The sequence below is a fragment of the Catharus ustulatus genome, chromosome 2, assembly GCF_009819885.2.
Source record: "Catharus ustulatus isolate bCatUst1 chromosome 2, bCatUst1.pri.v2, whole genome shotgun sequence".
NCBI lineage: Eukaryota > Metazoa > Chordata > Aves > Passeriformes > Turdidae > Catharus > Catharus ustulatus.
The window spans coordinates 83689278-83713727 of record NC_046222.1 but is presented as its reverse complement, the minus strand read 5'-3'; the positions used below and the strand labels follow the sequence as shown (position 1 = coordinate 83713727).

At 44.3% G+C, this 24450-nt stretch overlaps 1 protein-coding gene across 4 annotated transcripts in view; it reads right to left on the bottom strand.

Annotated features, from left to right (window-relative positions):
* FARP1 (FERM, ARH/RhoGEF and pleckstrin domain protein 1) overlaps positions 1-24450 on the bottom strand; it is a 216412-nt gene that overhangs the window by 63218 nt on the left and 128744 nt on the right. For all 4 annotated transcript variants that reach the window (XR_004416993.2, XM_033051219.2, XM_033051221.2 and 1 more), the window contains exons 3-5: positions 10276-10380; positions 5704-5746; positions 4536-4614 (exon numbers count right to left, since the gene is read on the bottom strand). Coding sequence is in view for 3 of the 4 variants with exons in the window: in XM_033051219.2 (XP_032907110.1) it covers positions 4536-4614; positions 5704-5746; positions 10276-10380 (227 nt within the window). In the remaining variant the exon portion in view is untranslated. The remainder of the gene's footprint in view (positions 1-4535; positions 4615-5703; positions 5747-10275; positions 10381-24450) is intronic.

The window sequence follows — 24450 nt, the reverse complement described above, 5'->3', positions numbered from 1 at the left end:
GACAGAAATTGGTTTAGTTCCACTCAGTGTCCAATTCTTCCCACAAAAAAGGCAAAAAAAAAAAGCAAAAAAAAAGTAAGCAAGAAAAAAAAAAAAGCTAGTAATGGGCATTTTTCCTACAGCTGGTATGAAACCTGAAGTGGTGAGATGCACCCTAACAAGCCTTCCAAAGACTGCTGCTCCTCTGGAGAATTCATACTAGGATCTCAATAATTTTAGTAAGACTGGATTTTAATAGGTTTAGGGAAAAGCTCTCATTTGAACTGTGAGTTTCTTCATGAGAGGATGTAGGTACACTAAATGGAAAGGGCAAGCTGATTTGAGGAGTATGGAAAAGTACTGTGTGTGTATACATGAAATAATACAGCAGATCTACATAACATCTTCTTGTAACCTGCAGACATCTGTCTACCCATACAAAATTCACCCTGGTAGAGGAACATAGCACAAAAATGTTATAGTCTCTTCTTCAAGTGACAAAGCAGTTCCCTGTGGATATACTTTAACATCCTTATATATATATCCAAGTCCCTTAGCATAAATATTTAAAATCTAACCAAAAAAAGTCATTAGGATTAAGAGACACATCTCCAGGTACAGAGAGAGATCACCAAAAAACAGTTTTCAGTTTACATACTAAGAAACAGATATGCAGAGCATCTATTCAGAAACAGAAATGTTTCATTAATAACATCACATTGTGAGTTTTCATTCATCCCCTTATTCTTTTTATTCTTTCTCTTATTTTTTAGTCTTTACCAAGTAAATACTTCTTCCTATCCCACATTTCTGTTTTTCTCTTTCCAGGCCACCAAGCAATATCAATTACTTATTTTTTTTATTCCAATGGTCTATTGCCAAAATAAAACATGACAAACAGTGAACATCACAAAAGTGGATTTGTTCTTTATAATGCAAGTCACAAGGACACCAGGGCTCTTTGCAAAAGAGGACTTTGTCTTTTGAGAAGATTGAAAATAAAAATTAATAGTGAAAATTCTGAACCAGAATGTAAACATGTACAGTAATTTCACGACTATAAGGCGCACCCTTATGACTAAAATTTTTCCCTAAACCCGGAAGTGCGCCTTATAGTCCGGTGCGCCTTATCTGATCTACAAAGTTGCAAAATTTTCCACCCCGGAAGTGAGAGCCGCGAGGGGGGGCGGCGCCGCGGGAGCGCCGAGTAGCCATGGTGGGGCAGCCGCGGGCAGCCCCAGGCATGGGGAGCAGCGCGGGCTGGAAGGCGGGGCGTGGCCCCGGGCAGCCCCAGGCACGGGGAGCAGCGCGGGCTGGAAGGCAGGGCGTGGCCCCGGGCAGCCCCAGGCACAGGGAGCAGCGTGGACTGGAAGGCGGGGCGTGGCCCCGGGCAGCCCCGGGCACGGGGAGCAGTGCGGGCTGGAAGGCGGGGCGTGGCCCCGGCGGCTCCAGGCACAGGGAGCAGCGTGGACTGGAAGGCGGGGCGTGGCCCCGGGCAGCCCCGGGCACGGGGAGCAGTGCGGGCTGGAAGGCGGGGCGTGGCCCCGGCGGTTCCAGGCACAGGGAGCAGCGTGGACTGGAAGGCAGGGGGCGGCCCTGGGTGCCCCAGGTACCGGGAGCAGTGCGGGCAGGGAGGTGTTACTACTTTGTAACTTTGTTGTGCGCAGCGGCCTGAGCCGACGGGACCACAGTGCTGGGGGCAGCGGCGCCACAGCTGATAGGGGCAGGCGCAACCAGCGGGGCTGCGGTGCTGGCGGCAGCGGGGCCACAGGCCGATAGGGGCCGACGGGACCACAGTGCTGGGGGCAGCGGCGCCACAGCTGATAGGGGCAGGCGCAACCAGCGGGGCTGCGGTGCTGGCGGCAGCGGGGCCACAGGCCGATAGGGGCCGACGGGACCACAGTGCTGGGGGCAGCGGCGCCACAGCTGATAGGGGCAGGCGCAGCCAGCGGGGCTGCGGTGCTGGCGGCAGCGGGGCCACAGGCCGATAGGGGCCGACGGGACCACAGTGCTGGGGGCAGCGGCGCCACAGCTGATAGGGGCAGGCGCAACCAGCGGGGCTGCGGTGCTGGCGGCAGCGGGGCCACAGGCCGATAGGGGCCGACGGGACCACAGTGCTGGGGGCAGCGGCGCCACAGCTGATAGGGGCAGGCGCAGCCAGCGGGGCTGCGGTGCTGGCGGCAGCGGGGCCACAGCCCGATAGGGGCCGACGGGACCACAGTGCTGGGGGCAGCGGCGCCACAGCTGATAGGGGCAGGCGCAACCAGCGGGGCTGCGGTGCTGGCGGCAGCGGGGCCACAGGCCGATAGGGGCCGACGGGACCACAGTGCTGGGGGCAGCGGCGCCACAGCTGATAGGGGCAGGCGCAGCCAGCGGGGCTGCGGTGCTGGAGGCAGCGGGGCCACAGGCCGATAGGGGCCGACGGGACCACAGTGCTGGGGGCAGCAGCGCCACAGCTGATAGGGGCAGGTGCAACCAGCGGGGCTGCGGTGCTGGCGGCAGCGGGGCCACAGCCCGATAGGGGCCGACGGGGCCGCAGTGCGCCGAGCCGAGCGAGGGATGGGAGGCAGGGCAGTGGCGGCGCGGGGCAAGCCCGCCGACATGGGGGCACCCGGAGCACCAGCGAACTCTGGAGCAGCGGGGCCCTGGGGACGCCGCACGGAGCGGCGGCGGGCATTTTCCGGCCCTGGGGACACCGCACGGAGCAGCGGCGGGCATTTTCCGGCCCCGGGGACGCCGCACGGAGCGGCGGTGGGCATTTTCCGGCCCCGGGGACGCCGCACGGAGCGGCGGCAGGCGTTCCCTGGCCCCGGGGATGCCGCACGGAATGGCGGATACAGGCAGGCCCGGGGGCCAATGGCTGCCGGGTTGGGGCGGGGCCTTGGCCCGCAACCGCGCGGGGGGAGCTGGGGGTGGAGCCTCGCTAAAAAAAAAAAAAAAAAAAAAGTGCGCCTTATAGTCCGGTGCGCCTTATCTGATCTGCAAAGTTGCAAAATTTACCGACTCCCGGGGGGTGCGCCTTATAGTCCGGTGCGCCTTATGGTCGTGAAATTACTGTAATTAAAAGCTAATAAATTTGTAGGCCAGAAAAAGAGTGAAAAGTTGCAGTGAAGAAATACTGCAACAAAACAATGTTTCTGACCATAAATGAAAGACATGCTAGTGAGAAAGGACCTTAACAGGTCTCTGGTACACATACAGTAATTTCACGAATACAAGCCGCAGCAATTTGACAAAAATTTTGGTGGAAACCCGGAAGTGTGGCTAATACTCAGGGGCGGCTAATATGTGAATAATTTTCTGACGTTTACAACCCCAGACGTGCCAGCCAGGGCGCTGAGCCGAGCACCTGCCAGTAAAAGCCGGCATTCCGCGATTGTTACAGTGTTACTCTGTTGCCCTGGCTCCCTGCAGGCAGCACGGGGGGCGGGGAGAGAGGCGGGAGAGCTCTCTTCTTCCCTCCTCTGCCGCAGCCCAGGGGAGAGACGGGGGGACCCCGCGCCGCCATTGCCGCGGCTCGGGGAGGAGGGGGGGGGCTCTGCCCCCACCCTCCGCTGCTGTGGCAGGAGCAGGGGGTGCTCCGTGCCCGACCGGCGCCGTGGCGCGAGCGGGGCTGGGGTGAGCGAACCCAGAGGCGGCGGCCAGCCCCGAGCGGCAGCACCGGGCTGGGCCACCTGGCCCCGTCAGCAGCCCCCAGTGGGCCGAGCCTGCACAGCCTTAGTTGAGCCAGTAAACCTCCCGCCATGCCGCGGTTCTGTTAGTATTTGGCAACTTTGTTGCACGCGGGTCCTCGCTGCGAACCACAGAGCGGCTTATATTCAGGTGCAGCTTATTTATGGACAAAAACTGAAATATTTGCCAATACCCAGAGATGCAGCTTATACTCAGTGCGGCTTGTATTCGTGAATTTACTGTACTTACTCACAGAGAAAGAGGAATTTTTGTGGAAAAACAGTGTTAAACTCAAAGCTTAAATGAAGTTTTATGAAATGCACTGAAAAGCATTTAAACATTAGTATTAAGGTACTCTGTCTGCATATGTGTCTTTCTCTACATTCGTATTTTTCATTTTATTCCTTCTCCTTTGTGTTTCTCCATCTCCAAAGTCACACTTCCACCTGTGCAAACATTTGGCATTTGTGTTGGCTATACAGGCAGGATCCAATGCTGCTGCAAACCAGCAAGTGTCACAAAACAGCTGTCTCCCAAGTGAGGGTGCAGAGTCACACACATCTCTTGGCAGAGGGGTAACCCAAGGCACCAGTAAATTACTTCATCATGCCAGAGAACTCTTGCCAAACTGACTTCTTTTGGGGTCAGTAAAGCTCTCCCAGGACTCCATATCCAAGGATGCAAAGGACTCCTGCACTTTGCAGAACCCCTCAGCACAGACTGCAGCTGAATCTTAAGGCCTACTTTTTTCAAGGCTGGGACAAATAACACCAAGCTAAAAGTAAGAGGGAGTCATCAATCCTCACCCAGTCATCTCAAATTCCACATTCTTCCCTCTGTCCATCAGAAATTTAACAAGAAGAAAGAGTCATGCAGCTACTAACCTTGTCAGTTCCTCCTGCAGCTGAGCGTGGTCAGGTGGGAAGAATTTTACCACAAATTTTACAACAACGTGCTTCGGTCCTAGGGAAAATGTCAAAGGAGGTTGACAAACATCAGTAACATGCTGGCCAAATATGCACAATGATGTACAAGGGATGATCAATGTAAACTGCAGTGCATACAGACATGCTAACCTCTTGTCCTTTGTTAGTATGCAGGATATTTGGAGACTGCCCAATAAAATTTACACACAATAAAAGAGAACAGTAACTTGGTCAAGGGCTACTCTGCCAAAACCAAGTATGTTTTTAGCAATTACATCAGTTGATCCAATGAAATACATGTGTATCTACTTTCCTTGCTTCAGAACAGGAGGGAGCTAAAATGCACTCTACTTTTTAAGTCCGCTATCAAATCACTATTTCTGTTTTAAGAACAGCACATTTGTTCCAATTCTTACAAGTTTGTAAGGAGCAATGCATCCCTGACTTGAGAGAGGGAGAGCAGCCAGAGCATACACTCAGATAATTTGACCAGAAAAGCACCTAGAAAAACTGAATCTCAATGGCAAAGCTCAATAAATTAAGAACTTGGCTGATATTTGACAGAGAAACAAAATAATCAGAACCTTTCCTGTTCACTTTTACTCTTTCCAGAACTGGTGGCTATTTAAAATTTCCTGTTCTTTCCTAGCAGCCTCTGTAGCTTCCCCTATCCCAACTGTTTCCTCCTCCTGGTCTCCAAAAGTCCCAGGTTCTGCAGCAATGTCTACACAGTTGTAATAACCTGCCAGCACCTTCCCAGTAATAAAGTTGTCCTCCTGTTCTTTTGCTTCTATTCTGATTCCTGCTACTACCAGTCAGCAACGTACATTCCTTTAGTCCTTTTACCGCACTCTTCTTCTCTACAAAATTGTTCCCTCCATTGCCACCAGTGCCTCTTCCAGTGACTGACTAAACCCCAGCCTCCCATGGGGTGGGGTGAACCCTTTCATGGACTCATGTGACACAACCTCACAGGTTCATCTTTTAAGGACAGGTCAGAATTAAAAAATTATTCCAACAAATTTAGTGCAGAAGGTTGAGAATATAAAGATTGCAACTGGCAGAGTCCTAATTTATTCAAGTACTCTCAGACTGAGGAAAGAAATGTCAACAAGGAAGTACTTACTTCTAATCTGTTTCATAACAGGCTTCAAAAGATCGAGCCACACCTGAAAACAAAAGAAGGTGGCGTTACCATCTCTAAACAAACTAGCAGAGAAGCATTTTTAATTGCAATACCTAGATTATCATTGCCCATTAATTTTTTCCAGTGTGGTCATTACGCTTTCCTTAATTATACATCGTGGGTTTTCTCCTCAAAATTCTGAGAGATGCTCAGGAAACAGCACTGGGAATGGGCACAGCTTTCAAAGCAGTAGAGATTCAGAGAGCTGGGAAACAGTGAGGAAATCTCTCCCTCTCTTGTCCCAGACACCAACAATCACAGCACGTGTGGTCAGGAACCATTAATTTTGTGGAAAGAACAAATGAAATGAGGAGTTTAGGCATACAGTTCTATACTGTCATAGAGTTCCAAACCCTGAATAATCTTTAGAAAGGGAAGTGAATAGAGCTGGTGCTTGCCTTTGAGGCTGGGAATGCTGGAAAAATGGAGAAATGAGAGGGCAGCAGCCTACTGGTATGGGATAGGCAACAGGGACCCTCCAGTGTGAGGTCTGGGCGTAAATGTGGAGCTTTGCTGCTGCTCCACGGAGATTAAGGAGCCTTCCTCCCACCACCTGCAGGAGGAATGTCCCCTCAGATCACAGGTGTGAAGCAGACAACAGGACAAGGCATGGGTGGGAGAAAGCTTACTTTTGAGCTATGTAACATTTTCTCTTTTCAATCAACCTGGGAAATTCAGGCCCAGGCATTCTTAACCGGGGACAGCGTAGCTTCTGCGTGTAGTTCACTTAACAACCCATTTTCCAGGACAGTGTGTGGGTCTTTCCTTCAGCTTTCAAAAGCAAAGCAGTGGGTGGAAATACAGTTTTGAGAGCCTGTCACCCCAGCCTGCAGTCTCAAGTCAGAAAGGTTGGGGCAAAATGTTAGAGAGAGCCAAGGGACAATCACACAGAAGGTAAAAGTCAGATGATTCACAGGGCCTGGAGACAGCTCATAGTCTTCAGCTGGTAACTACCCATGCCCATGATTTATATTTTGTTATCTCATTAAATTGCACAGGGCCTCCCTTGAAGACATCTGGAATTTGTGGAAGAATACCCTACAACCATCACAAAGGTTAAAGCCATTAAAAAACAAATTAAAGGAGACTTCCTCTAGAAAAAGAGTATGTATTAAAATTATCACTTCTTTGACCTTTAATAATTTCAGATTATGCAGAGTCTGAAACGTACTCAAAATCTCCATTTCCCAAAATCACCTGAGAAGCCAGACAGAAGGAGGTCTGCACCATTGCTGTAACCGCTCCAATGGCATGTGCCATTTTTATCATTACTAATATGAGTAATTCCAATCAGCACAGACCTCACAGCCCTGCCCTCTCCTATGCACTAATGTTCCTCAATAGAATTCTTCTTCTCAGTCTAGGAAAGTCTTAATCTTTTGTTTCAGAGGTTAAAGAAACTTGGTTATCCAAGAACAGCAACACAGTTTTTATCACATGTTAAACAGGTCCTGACACACTTTGATACTTGAATAACTTAAAACCGTTTTGTTCCAGAAAGTTCGCATGAACATAATCTGCAACAAAAGTCAGGGACTTTGCCAAGTTTAATGAGAGGGGAAAAAGACATCTTGAATATGTAATAAGCAATTTACAAGATAATGAGAATCATGTATTTTACTTGATGCCAAAAAAAAACAACCAAAAAAACCCCTCTTCTCTGCAGAAGTGGTTTATGGTACAGCATGAGCACAAAAGTGCACTATTCCTTTCTCTACTTTCCCAGCCATCCTACAAGCAAGTTATAGCATCCTTGAACAGGCTGCTGGATACTGCAAATCCACGTACTGAATGCACATAGTGAGAAAGGTGGGGCAAAACGACAATGCCACCACCATGGCCAAACCCAAGCCACCAAAACTTCTGCATCATGCAGCTCCCACACCATACCTAAACACCATCAATCTGAGACTGGTTTATGAACTGGAAAGGAAAACTAATGTGAGGACTTAATTAAGATTAATGTTTTTCATTTTCTCCAGAACTACAAGGCTAAATTATTTATTTGTTAAACAAAGGTTGGCATTCCATGATGGTGACCAGATTTCAGCAGCTGGAGAATTGGTGCAGACATCAAGTGTGATGAAACTCTGTGAAACCCCAGGCTTGGCGACAGTGCCTCGTTTTAATCCTTGTCCCAGCAGGAAGTGGAGCACTCAGACCCTCCATAATCATCTCCCATGCGGATCTTGTCTGCTCCAAGCGTGGTATGCTTGAATGTATACAGCTGCCAGGCAACTTGACATACCACTGTCAATATGTTGGCTATGAGGTCTGGAGCCTTGCATGTTGAAATAAACACAGCCAAATTGTGAATATATGACTCCACATACATATGATTACATCCAAACAAACATGGTCTAAATATTTATTTTTCCTTTTATATTGCACTCTATGCTGGAAAAGCAACTCATTCTCTTCAGATGATATGAATATAAAATATGCATGTGTATTTTATTTCTCAGACATAAAATTAACTGCAGGATTTTTTACTTCCACAATGCTTGAGTTCTACATTATGGCCTTTATGAAGCTCAGGAAATTTTAAATCCCATGGGAACTTTCACCTCAATTGCATCATATAAACTGGTTACAATAATTTAAGTGTAAATAATACTCTCAGAGTACTGCTCCACATTGAAACAACAATTCATAATCAAATCTTCTGCTTCAGAGTTTTTGTGAGTTGCTTTCGGGTGGTTGAAGGCATTAATTCCACTGAATTTGATCATTCTTGGGGCTTAGCTGAATAAATATGGACAAGGTTTGTGGAGCTCCCCATTTTTCAGAAGTAAAGACTAGACCAACCAGCAAGAACATGGCCTGGTGCTCTCAGATACTTGGCTAGTACTTCCTTTTGCAAGAGTAGGGCCCAGCTGAGTTACCATGCTCAGTGCATGGAAACATTTTCCTTCAGGTCAAGCTGACAATGTGCTTAAGGACTTTCTCCACCTTCTTCATCAGAGCCCTGCATCCCTCACTCTGATTCTCTGGACATATTTCCAGCCAGTCAATTCCTGCCACTGTGAGGGCCTCAGGCAGTGGCAGCACCTCAATCTCTCTTGTGTTCTGCCTCAAGCAAATATACCACTTTGTTTTCACAAGACTGAAAACTGTTAGTTTACTTCAGGTCTCTGAGCAAAATGCAGACAGTCATCTATTTAAAGCTTAATGACCTGTGAAGAAGGGAAGGTGGACCAAATGACCTTCTCTATTTTCTAGAAAACTAAAAAGCAACTGGTATACAAAAGATGCTAGGATTTTAGTTTTACATACATACATACATACATCAGTAATGCCAGAATGTCATTAACACAGCTACATGGACCCTCTGCTGCAATGGTCCTGTACAGTTGCACTGTTTAGAAAAGTTGCATTAAGCTCTCAAGTTACCACAAGCATTAGCCAATGGTATCTGGCAGAATGCTAACCCTTCTAGTGAACTGTGTTTTATGTAATTCCAGCAGCACACTGTGAAGGAGATCCCTTCTAAAGATTGACATCCATTAAAAAAAAATCCTGTTTAATTATAGTTACCCTAGAACACCATGACCACTGGCATTCTGTATTAATGTCTATTGTCTAATGCCTGTGCCTGTACTAAGCCACGACAGATGTGAGATTCCTACTGTTAATTTCATTAAGAAGTATTGTTCCTTATGCATATTTTAGCTAGATGGAAAGAATACATTTTTTGGGTTTTTTTTTACCAATTGCCCAAAGTAATCTCTTTTAGGTTATCCAGGCTACTAATGCTAAATTAACCTAACAAGAATGAAGTCCAATGTACATCAGAATGCTCTGGCAAAGCAATCCAAATAACTAGCACACATGCTAGTAGGTTACATGATAAGTCTAAAATATAACAAACTTCAAAAAGAAAGTCATTACAGATAAGAAGTCATCAGCCTATGGCTTTCTCTGGTACATGATATGGGTATTGCAACACCTGAATGTTGCCAGCAGCTGATCTCAGATTCCTGAGCGCCAGGACCAGAGACCTTCCTGTGCCGCACAGCTCCCCAGAAAGGACTCCCATCAAATTTTTGTGGGGTTCTTGGATTTGCTTTCCTTTCCATTAACCTTGTAATATTTTATCTATCCCTTTTCTTGCCCCGTAAAGTTTTTCATGAACTCTGTCACAATCATTGCAACTTTTCTATCAGCAGAGAAAGTTTATTTCTGCACTCCAAATCAAGTAGGACTATAAAATCAAGAGTTGAGGTTCTGTAACAGTCCAGACTTTGGCTTTTGTACAGCAAGTTAGAAAAACAAACCACTCTCCCAGCTTGTGTCTGAATTAGCCATTACTTTCAATGTAGATGAAATCTGACAGGAACAATCAGGTTTTAAAAACATTTCTTCAACTCCACTAGGCAAGAACAATTTTTTTTTAACTCCTTTCCCTTTTGAAGACTGTGGATTAAATATGTCTTACAAGTAAGGAGAACAAGGAGAGAATACAGTGTGCATGCAGATGAAAACCAGCTGAAAATTAATCATTTTACATACCATCATCTTCTTATGATCTGGAAATTCAAGGCCAAAATAGTCGCCTTCAACAAGGTTCAGGTGGTTGCAAACAGCATCATGCAAAACTTTCCCTGGAGCTCTTTGCTGTGAGAAGAAAACAAAGCCTAGGGTTACAAAGATGCTTTTATTTAGTGGCAGGAAAAATTATTATGCTAAGAAATTATTCAGCAAACAACACTGTCAAAACTGTTTACAAAATCAGTGGAGATTACAACCATACCCACAGGGTAGCTGACAATAATTACAATACTTCTAAAGGTAAAGACTATATCCATCTATCCATGGATGGCAGCTCTGAATCCATCTTCAGTGCATTTTTATTTTTTGAGGGAAAAGTACTGTGAAATAGAAGAGGGAGACCAAGGCTAACTTCTGCTGTGAATTTTTATTTTATCCCACAATCCCTCAAGCGATGCCAGGTGATGAATGTATAGAATACAGCGAAACCAGGAGGTTCACTGACAGACCTGTCCTACAAAACACCAAGGATTGGGAGGTTTGCTGGACACTGCTTGATATGCAACAGGTTCAAGCCCTGGGTTCTGACTTCATGTGGGCTTATCCCAGCCTTCCTGCTGGGAGGCACTGAGGCTGCTCCAGGCCTGGCAAAGCTCGCAAGAAATTTGGAGGAGTTGAACATACTGAAAGCCTTCCCACTATAAAGACCAGATGTTCTAGTCCGACATTAGCTCCCAGAGCCACCACTCTGCTGATTGTAAGGATTCTTTTCATCAGCCCATCCATTAAATCCACACCTGCAGAAAATACTACAAATTACAGTTCACCAGCAAGCTTTCTGCAAAAACCTGTCTCTATATAAAAAGGGCAATCACTGAAATCAAATATTTTTGTTCCTTGGACAAATGCACCTATTTTAACTCAAGAGGCCCTTGAAAACACAGGTCTACACTCACTTCAGAACAAATAATAACCCATTAAATTGCACAAACTATGCTGTAACAAGAGAACAATCACATCCTGGACTACTGGTCTTGCACTCAATCTACAGACTGGGCCCCTCCCTTTTAGCCCAGTAAATAATGGAGTGAAATAAAAAAGTAGTAACCAAGTGAAGCAAAGACAACTAATACAAGTAGGCAGACCAGCTCAGAACCTGAGCACAGGCCCTGGCATCTCCAGGCAATGCCCATACCAACAGCCTACTTGAGAGTGGGCAGCTGCTCAATCCCAATCCCACACCCTCCCAAATGCATCATAATGCAGCCTGGTCTCACTGGAATACCAAAAATTTAAGACATGGTCATGTCCTGGTCATGCAGGACACAATGACTGAACCCTTCAAGGCTGGCTGGTTTTGAAAGTCTGAAGGGAAGAGCAAATCTCACTTTTCCAAGAACTTGTTGAACAGGTTTTTACCCAACATATTCCCAGTGCTTCTGAGAGACCTAAGCCACCAGGAAGTAATGTTCACTCAAGCTATTAACTGTTTGTTAATATTTATTATAGCAAACATTAGCCTCATGAATACTGTTAAAAAACACATACAGAACAATTGCTGATAAAAGTACTAATTTTTTAAGCATTCACCATAGTCTTGCAGTAACTAAAGTAATTCATAGGAAAATGCCAAGAGGATGCAGAGAAAGAAGGGACAAAAAGACCTCTGCTTTCTAGACAGAGCACTTTTAGTCTGACACGATGGCATCCAAAATAAGTTTCAAGTGCAAGTATATTTGAATATACTCATTTCATGTTCTCCAGCTTCATTAAACCAAAAGCATTCCCAGTGTTCACCACTGAGCCTGCACCGACCATTGTGCCTTGCATGTCAGTTCTAACAGAAAGCTTCCCACACTTTGCACTCCACCTATCACTGCACACAGACACAAGCAAATAAGCACCATCTCAATGAAAGAGCTTCCCGCTAAAAGCATTTCATCGGAGGCTACAGAACAGTATGAAACATATTAGACTGAGTGTAAGAATGATATTGCTTTACTGCTCTAAAAATACACCTCCAAATAATTTAGAAGTAAATACTCCTGCTTCCAGACTAGTCTCAGGTCTTCACAGTTTGACTGGGGCTGCTGGAAAGAGGAAGAATGGGTTTATTAGTTATCCTCACAGCAAGAAGCTTTCCTACTTGTGCACAACCAGAGGAATGGTAGCATGGCCAGTGAGTATGTATGTATGTCTAGCTAAAGTATTCTATGGACTTCTGTCTGACAAAGAGCAAACTTCACCTTCCCTCACAGGAAAAAAATGTGTCTCTGAGATTTTTGACCAACAGGAAAAAAGGCAGTGAGCCCACCTGCATTACCATACTGCTCAAGGTTAGCTGAGAAGTGCATGGCTGGCTGAGCTCAGACCATGAGTAAAAGCCTCTGATTAAAACCTGCTGAGTGTTTCATAAAGGTTTTTTTTTTTTTTTCTCATTGGCATTTAAATGATGGAACAGCAGTCTTGTAGTATTTATGTCACTCGGCATTTTCACTGGAGTATGCCTCAGTAAAATGAAATGCTTCTTACTCTAGTATTTATAAATATTATTATTCTAAACTCATCTTATCTTTGATCAGTGTACCTCAAAATAAAATCTGACAGTTCTCTCAAAGGAAATGCTGTGCATATAAAATGAGCTGAGATTTAGAGCCTGCTGAAACTCTGGACTTGCAGGACCAGAAGGAGAGTACAACATCCACAAAAGCAGGAACTCACAAGGTTTCAGAGATCTTAATTCAGTGCAGTTCCATGACATCCCTACTAAAAAATTTAAACACAATAAATTAAAAGCTCAGTCCACTGGGTATGGAAGCAAACCAGGAGTCATTCAGGGCTCAGTAAACACGAGCTGACAGAGGGAGCATTCAGGAATGAGTGCACCACACCAATGACATCATCTGAAGTCAACAGTTGTGCCTGACTTCAGTGTGGTTACAAGACCTATGAGAAAACACCAGTTTTCCACAGGGCTTGGAAGGCATTTTCCAGCCACGAAGCATGGTCCCACTACCATGCCTCAGACAGCAAGTTCCAGGCAAGCTTCACAGGCTCCTGTTCCACAGCCCCATGGCAGCACCTGCATAAGGCAGAGCTTGGCTGCTTTCCCTGCTCCCTGCCAGCACCAGTCTGGCCCATGGGACACTGGCATGGAAGCATAGGAGTAAGGAAGGCTGGTGGCAAGACTACACCTCCAGACCACTTGCTGCCATGGACACTATCACCCCGTGAGGCAGCAAGGGAAAGGGGACAGGGGGGCATGGTATCCTGGTGGAATACAGCCGGGAGAGGGACACATGCAGTCCCAGGAGCTGGGAAGTACCTGCAGCAGGTGGCAGCCCCCTGCTCCTGTTTCTGTTGACAGTCAGATTCCTGCACAATCCATGAAAAAACCGTGCAGCTCCAGAGATCAACTCTTCCCACTCCAAACCAGCCATCTGAGCACACTGTCAGGGAACTCTTCCTGAGCAATACAGGTGTATCTTTTACCCTGACAAGAAGGAGCCCTGATATCTGTTTTAACAATTTCACATGAGGTGAGCCCCAGTCAGATATACCAGAGAATTACTATTTTTCTCTTGGTGTAGTATTTACTTACACCAAAATAATATTATAAATTTGTTACAATGAAAAGCTCACTGACTTCCAGCTACACATTGCTTAATGCATTTTGCACTGGTCTTTCATTTAGCTCTGTGAAATCACATTTTAAAAGTCACTTTACATTTTCAGGGAACATCAGGTTCTAAATTATGAATAATGTGCATCACCACATTTAGCTGCAAGCTATGAAGGTACCCAGTAAAACTAGCCTGCTTTACACATTATATATTCAATATTTTACTGTCTGCTCGTGGTCTCAGTCCTACTTAATTCAGCCTCACTCTACTCCCACCAAAATCCAAAACAGTATGTTGCTTATGATCTTCCAATGGTGAATATTTTAATAGGTTCAACAATTCTTTTATGTTCTAGCAAACACCAATCATTCTAAAAAAAGTCCCTCAACATACTTGTTAAGACCATTCTTTGACACAGACTGCAATGCATTTTCTTTTTTCAATTAAAAAAAAAAAAAGAAAAAGTCCGTGGTTATATCTGGAAGATGTCCAGAGCTTTCAAAGAAGCAGTTTTGCACACATTATACCACCTCCCACAGTTAACTCAGCAATTATTTCACTAATTATGTACCAAAAAATAAGTACAGTAATTTCACGAATACAAGCCGCACCAATTTGACTAAGATTTTGCTCCTAAACCGGAAATGCGGCTAATAATCAGGAGCGGCTAATACAACCTCAGAAGTGCCTGCCAGAGTGCTGAGCCGAGCAGCTGCAAAGTCGGCATTTTGCGATTGTTACAAATCGCTACTCTGTTGCACCGCGGGTGGAGCAGGGAGAGAGGCGGGAGAGCTCTCTTTCCTCCTCTGCCGCAGCCCAGGGGAGAGACGGGGGGGGCCTGGCGCCGCCATTGCCGCGGCCCAGGGAGGAGAGGGGGGACCCGGGCCGCCCCTACCGCGGCCCGGGGAGGGGGGGGGAAGCCCGCGCCGCCATTGCTGCGGCCCGGGGAGGGGGGGGGAAGCGTGCGCCGCCATTGCTGCGGCCCGGGGAGGGGGGGAGAAGCGTGCGCCGCCATTGCTGTGGCCCGGGGAGTCGACGGGAGCCCCGCGCAGCCATTGCCGTGGCTCGGGGAGCCGACGGGGTGCTTTGTCCCCGCCCGCCGCCGCCGCGGCAGGAGCGGGGAAACTCCGTCCCTGCCCGCCGCCGGCGCCACAGGCGCGGGAAAGCTCCGTCCCCGCCTGCCGCCGCTGCCGTAGGAGCGGGGGAAGCTCCGTCCCTGCCTGCCACCGCGGGGCAGCGCCGACCCGGGGTGACCGAGCCCAGTGGCAGCGGCGGCCGGCCCCGAGCTGCAGCACCGTGCTGGGCCACCTGGCCCCGTCAGCGGCCCCTAGCGGGCCGAGCCTGCACAGCCTTAGCTCAGCCAGTAAACCCCGCCCTCCCGCGGTTCTGTTACTAATTGCACGCGGGTCCTCGCTGCGAACGACAAAGCGGCTTATATTCGGGTGCGGCTTATCTATGGACAAAAACCAAAATGTTTGCCAACACCCAGTGATGCGGCTTATATTCAGTGCGGCTTGTATTCGTGAATTTACTGTATATATGTTTATGGTCAAATAGAGGTTTTCCATTTTTTTATCTGTTCAGCCAAATAATCTCTGATCCCAGCTTGAACAAGATCTTTGATTGAAAGGTTTTTGTTTATTTTTTGTTTTTACATTACTGAGTAGCAAGACCAGCTTAAAAGAACCAAATAAAATAAACACTTCCTTCTGAACATTGAAAAATGTAGGTCCCATTTTTGGTTGGAAGTAAGAAATAGTTTCATGTGGAAACACAGACTACTCTGTTCTCCTTCACATCTTAAAAACTGCTGCAAATTGGTCAGAAAGAAGTTTGGGTTGTTTTGGGTTTTAATTATACTTTGTACAGTAGTAGCAACTCATAGGAGAGAAAATAATTCCTTTATGTTCATCTTAAAGAAAAAGGTACATTCATTATTCACACCTGCCCCCACATAAAGGCAGGCATTTCTTCCAATCACATTCTGGGTGCTCAAATGGCCTAAAATGAAATGTGACAATTTGGTAATGCTAAATATTTTACAAATACTTAAATACTATATGGCACAAAGGTTAAACACAAGGTTTAAAATGTATTTGCTCTTTCAGGGTTAATCACCAAAAAATCCCTTGTACTGATTAGCCTTCTATGAGATCAGCCAAAACAGATTGCCAAATTATTTTTATACTCCCATTTAAAAACTGCATTGAAATGATTGTGAAAACTTCATTCAGTAACTTCATTACTATTTCTGAAGTCATACACAGTTGTAATCACTACTAAAAATAACAACCCCACGTTCTTAACAGCGTAACTTTCTCAGTTATTTGAAACTGTTCAAAATTATGTATGTATCTACAGTTTTGAAATGAAAGACAACCAACCAAGAACTGCTTATGATAAGCAAATAGTACAAAAATAACCTCACAGATGAGATTGGGCACAGGGTTCTTAAACCCTATCAGAAATTTATACTTCAAAGAAGGCTCAAAAACTACTCACAGGAGAACAATGCTGTCAGCATCTGAAGACAAATTTAATATTTTAAACAGTCTCCTTTCTGGCATAAAATGAAATGCATAATTCATATTTAGCAAAAGTCTATTTCCTGAAAGGTGGGATTAAAGGCAAGAAGCACTGGTCTGAGTGTTGCTGCTCTGGACCTAATACTGCCAAGACACTTGGAGACCCTCTGCCCTCCTTCTCCTCTGCTGCCTTTCAAAGCATATATGTTAATCCTATAGGAAGGATTAGATGACTACAGAAATAGCATCAGACCACCGAGATAGCTCTTACACCTGGGCTTACTAGTATTTACCTGGCTGTTCTGCTTAGACTGGGGACTTGAGAGGTGTTGGAAGAAGTGTGATTCATCACTCCCACCTACCAGGCCAAAGAACAGCAGCAAAGAGACGCCTTTGAACAGAGCAGCCACACACTCCCAACCACTACTTTTAAGCAGTGGACCTGCAGCCACCAGGTATGCATCCCATTTGAAAAGAGGGTGTAGAAGAGGCAGATTTTTATGATAACCTAAAGGCACCTCGTTCCTTTAAAGATATTTTCCATTTGAATGTAGTTGAGGGCTCCACTCCTGGCACGTATCCCACATGGTTTTGGACAGACTGTGCACATACCATCAAAGGGCGGATTGAGGCCAAAAGCAGCAACAGAGTAAGTCTCTCATGCTGCCTTAAAAACAGGCAATTGATCATCTGCTGCATGTGTACAATGAGACTATTTAGTGTTCTTTCCTTTCAAGATTTTAGTGGACTGCTTTTACGCTCACCACTGTAACACTAAGCTGTATTCCCACAATGCCAGTGTTTGCCTTCCACAGTCTCTGATCTACACTTTTACCCTTCAGCCAGTTTTGGTGGTGGTGGCAACTTTTTGTAAACAGCACCATTTTAAGATATGGCAGTTTTTACTTCAGGTGTGTTTTACTGCCCTTAAAAAATGCAGCTGCAAAATTAAACTTCCCCCCCACCCCCCAACCTATGACAAACTTCAACAACAAGAATTTTAGGAATTTCACTGCTAACCAAAAATCAACACAGCAAACAATAAGTGAGGCAAAGAATGCAAAGAGAAGGGGTTTAAATACCCTCTCATTTGCTTGCATTTCTGGCATGGTCTCCAAAAGAAAACTGCAGTTTTCTATATTTGAAATATGGATTTGTTATTGTAACCATGGTCTCGGATTTCTGATCATGACAAACTGGTTTATGTCAAAATATTTTCTAAAATAGGCAGAGGCAGAAGGACTGGTCTTGCTACACCTTAAACTGTCTTCCAATGCCCAAAAATTAAATTCAGTAGAAATAGTCAACAGTAAAATTGAGGAGAACAGTAAATACTAAATAATCCTCTTTAATAGTTAAATGTTTTGGAAGGAAAAAGAAAAATATTACCTAGTAAAGCTAATGATGAGGCTATTTACAGTACTGCTTGGTTAAGTTTTTTCTTATAGCAGAGTCAGACTAATACAAAACTCAGCTACAGTAAATCCTCAGGTAACTGTACATCTCCATAATTACAGCAGAGTAAAGCTATGGAATTGGAGTCTCTGCTTGGTCTATTTTCGCTTGGGTCATAAAATTACAGCTTTGCACCTTAATGGGCAAACACCACCCACACTGTATTTATTAGATATGCCATTTCAATGTGCATGACAGGACACAAAAATGGAGGAGAGAAGGGATGGGCACCTTGAGCACAGAGCACTTCACATCACAAACCAACATGTCATCTTCAGGTGTAATCCTCCGGTAATTTGATTTCTTTGCGGTTCTTAAAAATGCAAACTGATATTAATACCGATTTAATTTGCCATCTTTCAATTATTTACCAGTTTCTAGTGGACAAGACATTGGTTACTGCAGAATCAGCAGCAACGATCACAAAGCTAGTGGAGCACTTTTTAGAGAAGAAAAAGGAAAAAAGAGGCAGATGCTTGGAGCCTGGAGAATTTCCTCCTCAGGTAGCTGTAGGGACATAATTCCACAGAATTTGTTTCACAAATTCATCCCTCTTTCATCAATGCCAAAGAAAAACTGAAACTCACCGGCTAAACACCACGAACCATATAAACCAAAAATATTCAGCTTTTGGCCACAGTAGTCTAAGTACACATCTGTTTATTACAAAATGTCATCCATGGTGAAAAGCATTAACAAAATACTTCATGATTGGTTTCCTGGTTCACTGGTTCCTTTGGCTCTGTTTGCAGCATTTTAACTAGCTGGCGTCCAACTCTCGGTTAGTAAGTACAACTGATCTTGTATTCACTTTTCTGTACTGATTTTACAAAACCTTACAGTTCATAGATGTGCACCTAAAATTGACTTTATCAACTTAAAAGTGGTAGTCTGATCACACCTGCTTATGAATTCATCTGGAAAACTTCATTGCTATCTGTCTAAAAAATCCTCTAAGAAATTGTCCCAATGGGGACAACACATTCCTTCCCTTGAAATGTGTATGCTGACCTCAGTAAAGACAAAAACCCCTCAAACCCAAAAAATATCGAACTGCAAAAACAGGTCTCTACAGGAATTAATTAGTCCTCCTGGAAAAAAAATAACAAAACCCAAACCTTGTTTCTTGTAGTACAACGATGTCTTCCTTGAGCTAGGTGTAAAACATTTGTGGGAAAGCAGTAATGGCAGAGCAAGTCTTTTAAATAACTGTTTAAGGCTGCAAAATTTCACACACCAACAATTAAATTCTTAGACTTCCAGTGGGAAACTCTTGGCAGCACCTCTGTTGCTAAACCAAAATTACTTTCCTTGAACATCATTAAAATGCACTGTGTGGACAAGAAAAATGAGGCATTAAAAGAACAATGAGAAAACTTACTAAAAATATGTCCTCTTATTCCCTAAATTAGCTCCTGTAAATGCTGAGTCATCTCTGCCTATTTTTACTAGCAAAACTAAAAGTGGTTTGTGGCTGTTCTTCATCCCCTTAGCAAGGAAACCATCCACTGCTGGAAGTGACTACTTTGCTTTCTGAAGAGCATCATCCACATGATGCATTCCAGCCTCAGAGCCTTGACACTGCATGGTGATGACTTGCAAAAACCAGAGCCAGCCCATCACAAATTTATTATCTTGGTGTTAGTTGCAGGGCAGATGCATTAAACAGTGCATTCCTCATGATCTGAAACAAACTACTTTGCAAATCAGCATGTAAGAAAGGCAACAATACTTCTGTGCTACGCAGCTCTTTTAAAACTGGGTGCACACAAAAAATTATTCTCTGAAAAGCTGTGTCTAGTTCAGAGAGGCAGGAAGGGTGGGAGTCACCCAAGCCATTCCAGCTATGATACCAAAACCCTTAGTGGAGACACAGGAATGTCAGCAGGCATCACTCTGACAAAGATTACCTCTGAATTATCTATGTTTAATTGACAGTCAGGGGTGTAACTGGGCAGATGTCTCCATCTGGCATGATCTGCACCCCCACCACGAGGCTCTGTCTGTAGGGATGTGCCTGACAGCATTCTGCAGCACAAGGATGCCCACAGAACAAGCCCAGTATGTGCAATGTGGGAACTGGCTTTGGAAAACACACCACAAGATTTGTTTTCAGAAACTAGATGGGAGTTTGATGTGAAGCTGATAGAACCTCATTTTTCAGAATGTTTTCTTTATGGAAAGCTGTTTTACTAAAGCTCAACTCTGGGACCAAGCATATACCTGTCAAATAAATGTTGATATTACTTTCTCTCCCTGCAAGCAAAAAACTGAATGAGTTTAACCCCTGGCCCTGGCACTATTTAGTGGCACACTGTGCTCGTTGTTTCTTGGGAAGAGCTGCAACTGAGGCTCAGAACACTCATTAAAAATACCTCAGATTGAATTTCATAGCCCACAACTTTTGAAAAGGAATATAATGGCACCATTCAGTGCTTTCAGTGTAATTCAGCAGCGTAGCAGCCAGCGCATAATTGGGGATGGAAACCCCAAACTCTGTGACACCCCTCACCCCTTGCCTCCCACTTCACCACTCCTCTCTCTGTTTCAAGGCAAAAAGCATTTAACCACCTTCTCAAGTTTTCTTTTTTAACATTAAGAAGTGCTGGCTTCTCTGTTTTGTTTTCTTTGCCTGCTCATTTTTCCTCATTTTCTTTACGCATAAGCAAACACTTTGCTAGAATGAGGAAGTAGGCAATTCTTAAGTCATCAAATGTGAAAACAGAACCCTTATAAACAGACTGGAAATATGAGAATATGAAGTGTTATGAGAATATGGGAGTTATTACTATAAAATCAAATGCAAAGTGGCTATTTATTATTTCTATTTGGATAAATTTTAGTTCAGACATGATTGCACTAAAATCCTTTGAAGAAAATAATTTCATTAAAATGCAAGAAGTCAAAAAAACTCCACAACAAACTCCAACAAAAAAAAAAAAAGAAGAGGTGTTCAGGCAAAATATTAAATCCTAAATATAAAGCAAAACGAAATACAACAGGAAAAATCTTTCCATCAGTCTCAACATTACTATTAATCTCAGAAAGAGCTCACACCATCCAGGACTGTACATATTTTACTTTTTTTTTTATCAGAAGCAGGAAAGCACATTTTTACAACTGTATACAGAAGTTTCCAAAAAGGCCACTCCAAATGAAGCCTTCAGGCTGTGGCTGCTGCTAACCTATAATGTTATAATTTTATACCCTAAATATTTGTCTTCAGGTTGGCCACTGCTCCAGGTGGATCCAGTGCTCTGACAGCCAAAGTGCAAGGCAGGGTAAGGAAGACAATCTTGCATGCAATTTAAATTAAGAGTTTCTGTAGAACCCATTTAGTACCAGCCTGTATTCCAAAACTGATGTGGACTGTCTGAAGAAAAACTTGGCTGCAGCATTCTGCAACTGCTCCAGATTTGACATGGAGTAATCTTGTATTTATTTGTGCAACTGAAACAGAGATGATCTGAGTTCATTCCGAATGAGCAAAATGCATACCAACAACACATTTTCATAGAAGCAAAACTTGCAAGGGACAAATGTAAGTCTCAAAAGCAATCCCTTCTTTAAGTATCTGAAAAGCAGAACTTTTGAGTAGTATTTTGCCAGTCAAGTCCCCAACAACGCACAAGAGTTTCTTGTTTGGTTATGCAAGACCTGTTACCAACCTGATGGATGTATAGGAAATGTTCAACATTTCTCTAAGTAGCATCCAAAGACCTTAAAACTGAATATACTTGGAGTCTGATCTGTCTTTTAAACATGCAAATTCACAGGAGAAAAAGTGAGAATTGTCTATACACTTAGGGTATTTGCAAGGGGAAGGCACAAGCTCTGTTTTGTATATCACTGACAAGTGCTACCTTTAGTTTGGGACACAAACTAGAGTGGACAGATTAGTTAGGGGAATTGGTATGGTAAGAGGTACAATAATGGCTGCTCCTACCAGCAGATTTCAGAGGCACCTCATAATGTTGTAGTCAAGCCACAATTTCAAGGAAAGATAAAAAATAAGTACCTCCCTTTTAAATACAACTACACAGTTTTCAGAAAGATCCTCAGGAGCTTTTCCACTCTTCCTTTGCAGCCTGCCTGCAACTTGCAGTGTCTCCTCACACAGCAGATGATCCAAAAAATTCATCCATGGGTCATGTCAGGTCTCTGAAAGGTGGAACTGCCTCTAGACTGTAGGAGTCTAATGAGTGGTTGTGTTAGCAAACAACAGAGGGGTGTAACCATCACTGGGGGAGCACAAGTGGAGTGGTGCTGGTGGTGTGCACTGTGGAAACAGCGACTTCATCTCCACCCACCTCAAAATCCAAACCTGCTGGCACTGACCTGTATGTTCAATCAGCATCAAACAGCAAAGCAGCACAGACAGAGCAGAGATCTGCTTACACGTTTGTGGCAAACCAGGGAAAGAAGGGATTTGTGCTCCTATCTCTAGGGCAGGAGGAGGTGAAGAGGGAAGAAAGGCCAGCAGGATTTCTAAGCTGTACATGGTGTCTGTTAACAGCACGTGGTCTGAGCTGGGCAAAAGCTTCTCATTAATCTCCAGAGAGCTTCCTCCTGACTGTGAGCAAGATTTTACTTTTACCTAAGTTGAAGGTGGAACATTCAACATTTACCTGGTTTCCCACTGCTTCTGCATGCATGTGTGTGTGCTTACATATGTGCGTGTACCTTACAGAGCTGCCTGTGCCTGCAGTTAATGTGAAATACTTCAGAGAGAATAACTTACACCCTTCTGCTTCACGGCTCATTCAGCCATACCAACTGTTCAAGCTAAGGAGATTCCTAGGAAATCTGCTCTGTGTCACTCAGAGGCCTCGAATATCAAAGGAAATCATCACCACTTACTATCACAAGTGCATAAACACAGCCTCTGGAACACAGTCTTTATGTATTCTATCTTGTTTGAATGTGCAGCAATGTTTTCTTTTATGCTCTATTTAAAAGCATACGTTGTACAGAATTAGTTACTGTGATTTGCACTTTGGACAAAATTGCTAAAATTCATCTTTAGGCTCAGCAGGTTTAAAAAGGCAAATGAGCCATTCAGCTGTTTTTTTCTTAAGGCCAGAATACAGCACTGCTGTATTAGATACCACTTAGATAGAAATGAGCTTTATCAGCAACAACAGGCTTCGTGGGAAACAAGCATTCTCTGTTCAAGGTACGTCAAAGAGAAGTCTTTGGGGATGTGCTATCAAAAGTCAAACATCAGGCAGCCACAATGAGACTTCTTTGACCACATTTTTAGTCTTACGTTGAATTCCTCCAGAAAGAATTTTAATCCATTTAACCTTGAGGATAATGTGTGTAACTGGAAAAGGATTTGATTTTATCTAATTTTTAGGTTTTTCTTAATGCTGAAGCCCCAGTCCTCATGTCTTCAAAGACAGCATGCATCTTATTTTAAATTTTCATTTGTAAATATGCTTTGTATAACCCGAATACCCAGGTAATTTAGAGATTCCCAGGCTATGCGAGAAAGATACATTTAATTTACAACATAACAACATTAGTGGATCATAGAATACACTGAGATGGAAGAGACTCACGAGGATTATTGGAGTCTATCTCCTGGCCCTGCAGAGGGCATCCTCAAGAGTCACACCATGTGCCTGACAGCACTGTCCAAAAACTTCTTGAACTCGGTCAGGCTGGTGCTGATGGGGAGCCTGTTCAGTGCCCAACCACCCTCTGGGCAAAGAACCTTTTTCTAATATCCAACGCAAACCTCCCCTGACACAACTTCAGGCCATTCCCTCAGTCCTGTCACTGTCACCACAGAGAAGAGATCAGTGCCTGACCCTTCTCTTCCCCTCTTGGGGAAGAAGTAGACTGCAATGAAGTCTCCTCCAGGCTGAATGGACCAACTGACCTTAGCTGCTCCACACGCAGCTTCCTCTCCAGCCCTTCACCATCCTCTGGACATTCTCTAATAGCTTTATATCTTTCTTATTTTGCATTGCCCAACACTGCACACAGGATTCAAGGTGAGGCCACAACAGTGCAGAGTAGAGCATGAAAACCCTTTCTCCCCTGATTGTGCTATAAGTGATTATTACCAAGATTCCTAGTATGAAACTTACTAAATATAATTAATCTTTGCCTACTTATAAAATGTTTAGGTAGCCAATATTCTCACCAGCCCTCAAGTGAAGTTCTGTGCCAGCATATATACATACTTTAGTGATCTCCACTAAAACACTGTCTCGCTACCAGCTTCAGGAACTATCTTTCTTCATCATAATTTACTTAGAGAAGTCAGACAACCCTGTCAGACTCAGAATAACTATCCTTAGGGAAAGAACTTTTGTCTACAGAAGACCACAATGGCATTGACCAATGATTACAGTTAATACACTTCTTGTACTGGCCTTGATTTTTAAACACAATGTGTAAAAACACCATGTGACTAAAACAGGGAGAGACATAACCCTGATGGGGCATTAAGGAGCCAATATTACCAGCTTTTGCTTTTTCAGACTATAAGTATTTCCTAAATTGTTGCTACCAAACAGCTTGAGGTATTCCGGTCTACACTAAAACATGTAAGCAAGGTCTTGCCCAGGAGAAGGGCATAG